Raw genomic sequence first — 9,887 nt, 5'->3', positions numbered from 1 at the left:
TATATATATATAGAGAGAGAGAGATTGAGAGAGCAAGTAAGCGAGCTATATGGAGCTCTGGTAGCATAGTAGTTATGAATCGGGCTGCGAACTGCAAGTTCGAAACTACCAGCTGTTCCACAGGAGAAAGATGAGGCTTTCTGCTCCCGTAAAGAATTACAACCTCAGAAACTCTGTACAGAGTCGCTATGAGTTGGAACCGACTCCATGGCATATAACAACAACATTAGCCCTAAAGTTTCAAAGACTTAAATTTGACAATCTGTGTAAAACTCAACAGGATTTAGTATTATTCAAGTTGTTAAAAAAAAAAAAAAACTACTTCGTATACTTTTGAATCTGTTAATTTCTTATAATTTATTTTAGAATAGTTGAGAAGATTTAGAGAAACAAAAGGCAAATTTTCAGTTGAGTATATCTTAAGAAATTCATGAAAAATTAACACCCAGAATATCTGGCTTTATCCTGTAGTAAGGAACTCTGATAGCACAATAGTTATAAGTCGGGCTGCTAACCTCAAGATCAGCAGTTTGAAACTACCAGAAAGATGAGGCTTTCTGCTCCCGTAAAGATTTACGGCCTTGGAAACCATGTGCAGGGTCACTATGATCCGGAACCAACTCCATGGCATACCTCCACCACCACCAGTTGATAGTCAAGATCAAGAAATTAAAGCTGTAATTTCTGTCCTTAGTTTCCTTAATAAAGTACATTAAAAACGATCATTTAAAATAGATTTAATATATGACAAAAGGTGGTATTATGCTTTTCTATAATGCTCATTTCAATGCTGTTCTTGTTAAGTGCTGTTGAGTCAATTCTGACTCATGGTGACCCTGTACAGGGTTTCTGAGGAGCACCTGGTGATTTGAACTGTCAACCTTGCGTTTCAAACAGACTTGGTGACCCAGTGCATTATCCTGCAGCACCACACCAGGACTCCAACTAAGAATATTGGAATAGTAGAGAAACAACAAACCTTTGTGAGTTTGTAGCTATAAAATTATGGAAAATATTTTTAGCCATTATTGAAATGAGCAATAACGACAAACATATTTTCCATGATTTTATAGTTATAAACTCACAATAGTTTCTTGCTTCTTTATCATTCCAATATTCTAAAGTTCCTGTTTTTAAAATGAAAGATATCACATGCAGAGAAATTTATAAGTTCACTGGAGTCCAAATTTTGTAATCCCATATTAGTGGTTGGTTCTAAAGCAGTCCATTGATGGACTTATTAGCTGCTAAATACTCGGCATGAACACAAAAATTTATGGATCTGAAAAGATTTGTATTTGAATTTTTCTACCTAAAACATAATGTATCATTCCCTTTAGTATAATCAAAGCTCTAATACACTGATACACTAGAAAATAAACTTTAAAACATACTAATTAAAATAATATACAAAAATTCATTAGATTTTCAAAAGACATTATAACAAGCCCTATTGATTTCCCTTGTTACAAGACAATTAATGATAATGCTAGTTATCTTCAATGAGCTAGCTATGAAAAAAAATTCTATATATCAAATTGCTGTAAAATAGAAGTTTTGTGATAAAAAAAATGAATCAGGCTACTATTTGACTAACTGTCAAGAACGACAAATAAAAACATGTTACAGGTCACTTTCAAATATGAAATCTCTTTTGAATAAAATAGTCTTTTTTCCAAATATTTACCAGGTTACCAAGTAATGTTTCCTAAGTAAATACATTAAATGCTGGCAAAACAGAATTATTCTGTAATGAAAGAACAAATTTTTTTCATCATCAATAATTGGGTCAAAGAAGTTTTCATTTCTGCATTATTATAGTTAAGGAGAAATTTATTAGGTGGCTGTGTACAGTTTAAAAATTCCTCTAAAATGTAGGTTATAATAACTTCAATAAAGATAAGCAATAACAAAAAATAAATTCTCCTTTTGAAAGGAAAGCTGTGGGAAGAGGGATAGGAAATAACCATCCCAATTTTAGGTACAATTCCTAAGTGCTTCAATATTTACTTCAAGACAGTTTCATACAAATGTAGAACAATCTGTCACAGATCATTTAAATAAAATGCATAAGCTTGGGTGAGTTCATTTTCCTTTCACTTCACAAATAAAGTTATAACAATGTAAGGAACGATTTCCAGAAAGAATAAATGTTACTGAAAATGTGCAATAATTGTATGGAAAACGAATTTGCTCTTTAAAATTTCACCAAAATCACACACACAACATACACACAAACCCAAAACAAGACAATAACAACAACAAAAATAAATATAACTGATCATCATTTTTTTTAAGCTTACAACCATCACTAGGAATTAGAAAAAGAAATAATTTAAAAGCACAATGTAGAGATGAATGACCAAGTTTCACTAAGTGCTAGTTTTCATTTATAGAGTTAAAAAAATCATGGTTTCATATCTTACTAGATATGGAAATCAAATAGTATCTTTATTGTAACTGCCTCAAAGTTATCACCTCACAAAAACAACTCATTAAAAAGATTCAAACTATACCTAACAGTAAATGGGACATGATAGCAGACTATTCAGTGTAGCTGAAATATGACAACTTTTAGTTTTTTACTTAAAAATCTGAATGTTATACTTAAAATTCTATGAAGCAAGAGTTTAAAGGTATGCTCTTAATTCTTTTTCCTAGACGAAACTTTTTAGTTTTTTTTCAATCACAACAACCTTCTCTTGACAAAAGAGTTTTGAACAGTTGAGTTATGAGAACGTGAGCAGCTGCTCTTATTATAACTAAAGGTCTGTCTACTGCTTGAGTCTGAGAGACCACATGTTCGGCTGTCCTCTCATCTTGCCATCCTCACCAATTAACTATTAACATGGAGGGCTGTACACATGCTCTTGGGGGCTCTTTAACAGGCTTCTTGGCGAGTGGAACAACTACACAGCAGGGATCTGGGAACTGAGTAATGCAGAATATAGGGGAGCCTTCCATAGTTCTGTTCCTTCTAATGATACTTTCCTTCATAATTCAGCATGTAACAAAGTCTGTATTTAACTCAGCCATTTCCATACACATTTTTAATGCAAGGTCATTGGGCAGATACTAACAGTATATTCTAGCAAGGAAAAATATGAGTTAATACTACAATTTCACAGGGGAAACACTTCAAGGACTATATATTAAAAATTTTAAAGACATAATATATTTGATAAATAATTTGAGTGCTTTCATAATATAAACTTAGAATTTATTTTTATGCATTTTTAAAATGCACTTGTCATTTCTTCATGTGAGATTTTGAAAATAATCTTTAATCCAATGGAAACAAAAAATGTCAAGCTCCAAGTTATGAAGCTGAACACACAGTATTTCAAATGCAAATTCAAAAATAACTTTTGTTCCTTCTACTTACAAAAGTCTTATAACAATAAGTTAAAATCAGTTTTGGATCTATATCATTATTTTCCCTATTTTAACTCTTCCCCCTCTTTGCAATTTTCTTAACTATGTGTTCCTTTCCTACAATGAAATTAAACATGGGAAGCATGCCAAAGGTATACTAGAGGGGTAACTAATCATTACTGTACAAGTCTGACAGAATGCTAATAACTCAAAAACATGGATTGGCTATTTTACCAATCTAGGGGCTATAGATATTTTACAGATTTGTAGTAGCTTATATAATACATTAGAATAAAGATTTTACAATGGTATTATGTATAGAAGTTTCAATTCATAAAAAAAAATTCAATTTAAAATTTCTATTTCCTTCCAGGAACTACTTTACTATCAATTTCCAAGTTCTAGTGTCCAAACACATACATATACTAAATACCTGCTTTATCCATTCTATAGTTTACATTGCCTAAAATGCTCTGTGAGGATAGGTACTTAGTTTTGTTCACTATTGTACCCCCATTGAGGTCTGAAATAGTGCCAACAATAAGTATTTGTTGACTGAATAAATACGCTAAATTACCCTAAGCCATCCCATCTTCACTTAAACCATAATATGCAGTCTCCAAGGATGGCGCCAATCATATTAGAGAAGAAGCTGACATGTGATGTTAAAAACAGTCTTGCTATAGCACTGTGATGTTACCAAGATTTGGTTGGATATTTTATCTATGTGTTATATATAAGGTTGCCTTAAATTGGAGTCAATTTGACTAACAACATCTTAGCCTGATTCTGATCTTCCATATAAATAGACCCTGTTACTTTCATAAAAAGAAGCAGTAAGCTGAAGGTTTCTAGTGTAGGCTTGCATACCTGATTTTCTGTAGGCTAATTTCTTTTCAAATCTAAATTTTGGAGGTCTGTTTAAGCAATGACAGTGAAAAAGACAATCGCTAATATTTATTAAGTGCCAATTATGTGCAAGTACTTTGTTGTTTTTAAGTGCCATTGAGTAGGTACAGATCCATAGCGACCTTATGCACAGCAGAACGAAACACTGCCCGATCCTGGGCCAACCTCACTACTGTTTACATGCTTGAGTCCATCGATGCTGCCATTTGGCCAATCCATCTCTTTAAGGGTCTTCCTCTTTTTCTCTGACCCTCCACCTTACCAACACGATAGTACATATTATCACTAATCCTATGAATGATCCTATGGATTATATATTATTTGTGCCAATTTTACAGATGATAAAGCTGAGGCTGAGAAAGTAAGATTGATCAAGGCTAAATGATTCCTCAGGTCTCTCTGTCAACCACACTATTATGAGAATTAAGTTAAAATTTGAAAAGTGTATAGGATAGCATCTGGCCCAAAGCACTCTATTAAATAAATTCATAGTCCCATGGTTCTGAATATCCACATGCTTTTGCTTAGCTTTCTAAGCGTATTGCTTCCAGTTTCTTTATCCTTTGCTGAAAATTGTGATTTCTTTTGCCAGTAAGCGTTATTAAGTTTTATCCCTTGTTTATATCATGATTATTTTCAACAAACATTGTCTATATATCTTAAAAAAATATTTTAATGTGTTTTAGATGAAAATACACACATCAAATTAAGTTCCCGTTTAACAATATTTAAGGAGTCCTGGTGGCACTGTGGGATAAGCACTGTATTCCTAACCACAAGGTTGATGTTCAAACTCACCAGCAGTTCTGCAGGAGAAAGATGAGGCTGTCTGTGTTTGTGTAGAGATGTATTCTTGGAAACCTTGTTTGGGTCACTATGAGTTGGAATCTACTAGATGGCAGAAGTTGGGTTTGTGTTAATAATATATAAAAATTGTTGTGTGCCATTGGTTATAATTTTCACAATGTGTGAACATTTTCATTATTTCCATTTTGTTTTTTATGTTTTCAGTGATCACGTTTCTCCTCCTTGCCTTCTCATCTTTGCTGTTGGGTAAATATTGACTGTTCGTCTCATATAGTTGATTGTGTAAAGGAGATCATTATTCATGGGTGATAGTCATTATTGTATCAATCAGCCCATATTTGACTGAAAGGTGATCTGCAGATACAGTTTCAATCCCAAGTTCGAAGATTATCTTACGGCTATAGTCTTGGGGGCTCCTCTAGATTGTTGGGCTAACAGATTTGGTCTTTTTTTGGAATTTGAGTTGTGTTCTACATTTTTCTCCCAGTTTCTCAAGAATTTCTAATGTGCCACTGCTCAGAATGGTCAGTTGTAGTAACTAGGCACCATCTAATTCTGTTTTTTTTTGAAACTTTAGTTTCCTTAATTCCTATTTTCTCCAGATAAATCACGATTAATAGTTGTATCGTAGATGACCACTCACAAGCTTTTAAGATGCTATTCACCACACTTGTTAAGTTTCATTGAGTCGGTTCTGACACACAGTAACCCTGTACAGGGTTTCCAAGGAGTGGCTGGTGGGTTTCAACTACCAAACTTATGGTTGGCAGGACAATGCTTATCTTAACAGCACCACACCAGGACTCTACTCACCACGTCAGGATGCAGAACATTATTTTTGTATTGTTGTTGTTGTTAAGTACTGTGGAGTCAGTTCTGACTCATAGTGACCCTGCGCAGGGTTTCCAAGGCTGCAAATCTTTACGGCAGCAGAAAGCCTCATCTTTCTCCTGCAGAACAGCTGGTAGTTTTGTATTGTGCTTTGCCAATTGACAAAATTGTCCTCCTAGACTGTGCTTCTATTTCCTAAATATTTTGATATAAAAATAAATAAATATTTCCAGTTTGTTTGTTCTTTCCCCTCTCCAAAAGTCCCTTGGGAATAAATTAAAAAAATAAACTTTATATACACACACAAATATGTTTATTCTGTAACTTTTTTTTGTTTTGCATAAAAAATATGCTTCTATTTTTTTATCTTTTTTTCTGCAGCTAGTGGCCTGTCCTTGGGACTTATAGCCCAGTGCTTCTCCTACAGAGCTACCATGCTCTTCTGGAGGGACTGCTGAGCATGAGAATTTTTCATACATATTTGATGTTCTTGTTAAGTGCTGTCAAGTCAGTTCTGACTATAGTGACCCTATATAGGGTTTCTGAGGAGTGGCTGTTGAGCTTGAACCACTGAACTTGTGGTTCAAACTGATCTTGAGGTCGAGTGCTTATCCTACAGCACAACACCAGGAGTGTTAAATGATACAAGCACTTTGGAGACAATTTGACAGGTTCTTATAGTTAAGCTTATAACTATCCATTAAACAAATTATATCCAACAGTTACTCCAAACCCAAACCTACTGCCATTGACTTGATTCTGACTCATAGCAATCGTACAGAAAAGAGAAAAACTGCCCCGAAGGGTTTCTAAGACTTTAAATGTGTAATACGTGTGTGACTTCAAAGAATCTTTAACTTCAAAAATCTTTACAAAAGCAGACTGCCACATCTTATTTCCATGGAGCAGCTGGTGGATTTGAACCTTACAGTTAATAACTAAGTGCTTTAATTACCGCACCACCAGGTTTCCAGTAATTACTCTAAGAGCATTGAAAATATACCCACACAAAGACATATGCACTAATATTTATAGCTTCAAACAGAAGACAACCCCATTGTCCACCAATTGGTGAAAAATAAATTGTTACATATTCATATACAAGTATACCTAAGAAATACTATGGGTTTGGTCCCAGACAACCTTAATGAAGTGAGTCACATAAAGTTTTTGGTTTTCCAGAGCATATAACAGTTGTGCTAACATTATACTGTAGTCTATTAAATGTGCAATAGTATTATAAAATTTTAAAATCTTGTGAGAATAACAGAAAGATATGAAGTGAGCACATGTGATAGACCTGCTTGATGCAAGTTTGCTACAAATTTTAATTTGTTAAGAAAAAAAACAAAAAACTGTTGTGCAAGAAAGTGAAGTATAATAAAACAAGCTATGTCTATAAGGGAAAACTGCTCAGCAATAAGGTGCTAACAACAGACCATATAGATGGTGGATATTTTAGCTAAAAGATTTTTTAATACTATGTAATGAGATGTCCATTACTTGTCTGTCAGTTTGTCATACTGTGGTGGCTTGCATGTTGCATGAGGCTGTGTGTGCCATGGGTATTTTAAATACAAGCAGGTCCACCCATGGTAGAAAGCTTTCAGCTGAACATCCAGATGAAGACAGTCTAGAAAAAAGGAGGGATGGAATACTTCCAAATGTTTAGTCACTGAAAACTTTATGAATAGCAATAGAACACTGTCAGCAACAGAATATTGAATACTGAAACATAATGAAAAGTACCAGAATATTGCCAGATAAAGTGTCAGAATATGGGCTCCTCGGGTTGGAAGGCACTCAAAATACTAGTGGGGAAGAGTTGTCTCCTCAAAGTAGAGTTGACTGTGATGACTCGATGGTACCCAACAACAACAACAACATATGTATGTAAATAAGAATAATATTCATATATGCAATTAATTACTTGAAAAATAATGAAATACTCCCAGATTTGTCCCTTGATCACTCTTAACAAATGAACTTTTTAAAGCTTATGTGGAAAATCTTTTCTTGAGACTATCTTCTTGAAGAATATATACAGAAATAGGATTATCTATAGAAACAGAGAGGTAATTAGGAAATTTGGACTGTTCAGATCAGCAATCAATGAAAAGATATCACAGGAAAAGTCACCTTCACATCATAGTGATCATAGCAAATTTACAAGTCAGAGAATAATGAAATCAGTATAGATAAACTTACCAGGCATTTAGTGCATATCAAAAACACAATACATACAATTTTAATAATTGAGTCTTTTTTAAAAAAGAAAACAACAATTGGCATTTCAAATATCTGAAAACCCTGATATTTGAATGGCATATTGAAAATAATTTACCTGATTCACAGATCATTTATAAATTACTCTTAACTGTGCACCACTGGATCCCTGATGTGACATTGGAGGACAAGCACTAGACTGCTAACTGTAAAGTCAGCAGTTCAAACCCAGGAACTGCTCCTAGGAAACCCCATACAGTGTTGCTATGAGTCAGAACTGACTCAATGGCACTTAACAACCACAACGTACCACTAACTAGGGTGAAGGAGTTTTGGGAAGTTCTTACCTGGATGAGATGTGATGGCATTGTAATGATACAAGCTGAAAGAGAGGTCCTTAGAAGACCACGGAGAACATAGAGGAACTTGGTAAGACTGTGACTGTTGTCACGGTTTTCTGCACAACAAACGTCATCTCCCCACAAAGGTGAGCCAAGGTTCTGGATTCCTATTCTTAAAATGTTTTTCTGTTTTTTCTAAGGAAAATGAGAAGGAGTAAACAGAGTAAGTTTTGTTCACTAGAAGGATATCTCTTTTACCTTTCTCTACCAATTCTTTATTTTTATTTGTATCAGATCAATGAGATAATGTCAATAGACACGGCTAACAAGTTGTATGTGTTATTAATAATTCACCAATATAAACTACATGTTTTAAACAAAAAATTATAGAAAATAATAGAATCAACTTTTTCATTTTGGGGAAATTTGAAGAGTGACACAACCCTCAATCTTTTTTTTTTTTTAATGGTTTTAATGTAACACCTTTATTTAATAATTTATATTAAATATTCTGTTGTGTTTTAGGTACAAGCTTACATAGCAGATTTGGTTCCCATGTAAGAAGTGTAGTACAGATTGCTCAGTGCCATTGTTGACACTTTTCACAATGTGTCCACATTCTCATTATTTCCATTTTGTTTGTCCCGTCATCACTATCTAATCTTCCCCTCCCACTCCTAAGCTTCTCATCTTTCCTTTAGGCTAAATGTTGACTGTTTAGTCTCATATACTTGATTATTTTGGAGTCCTGGTGTGGCGTTGTGGGTTAATGAGCTTGAATGTAATGTTTGAACTGCAAGGTCCTCGATTCAAGTTCACCAGGTGCTCCTCGGAATCCCCATACAGGGTCATTATGGGTCGGAACCGACTTGACGGCACTTAACCGCAACAGTGATTATTTAAGGGAGTACATTACTCACAGGTGATATTGGTTATTTTATAAGCCAATCTATCATTTGGCTAAAAGGTGATCTCTAGAAAAAGCTTTAGCTTGAATTTCAAAGGGTATTTTAGAACTATAGTTTTGAAAGTTCCTCTAGTTTCTATTGGTCCAGTAGGTCTGTGCTTTTTTAGCAATTTGAATTTTGTTCTACATTATTTTTTTTCCCATTATATCCAGGACCTTCATTGTGTTCATGGTCAGAACAGTTGGTAGTGTAGCTGGGAACCATTTAGTTCTTCTGGTCCCAGATCAGGGAAGGCTGTATTTCATGTAGGCTATTAATCCTTTAAAGGAGCTCTGGTAGCGTAGTGGTTACGACTCGGGCTGTGAACCGCAAGGTCAGCAGTTCGAAACTACCAGCTGCTCCGCGGGAGAAAGAGGAGGCTTTCTACTCCCGTAAAGATTTACACCCTCGGAAACCCTGTACAGGGTCGCTATGAGTCGGTTCCGACTCC

General features: G+C 34.6%; 1 protein-coding gene across 1 annotated transcript in view; it reads right to left on the bottom strand.

The window, feature by feature from the left end:
* The window catches only part of ELP4 (elongator acetyltransferase complex subunit 4), a 300,558-nt gene that overhangs the window by 194,026 nt on the left and 96,645 nt on the right, over positions 1 to 9,887 (bottom strand). The window contains exon 7 of the mRNA XM_006864859.1: positions 8,496 to 8,684. Coding sequence (XP_006864921.1) covers positions 8,496 to 8,684 — 189 coding nt within the window. The remainder of the gene's footprint in view (positions 1 to 8,495; positions 8,685 to 9,887) is intronic.

This window comes from Chrysochloris asiatica, unplaced genomic scaffold, assembly GCF_000296735.1.
Source record: "Chrysochloris asiatica unplaced genomic scaffold, ChrAsi1.0 scaffold00072, whole genome shotgun sequence".
Classification (NCBI taxonomy): Eukaryota; Metazoa; Chordata; class Mammalia; order Afrosoricida; family Chrysochloridae; genus Chrysochloris; species Chrysochloris asiatica.
This window is presented reverse-complemented; position numbering and strand designations above follow the sequence as displayed.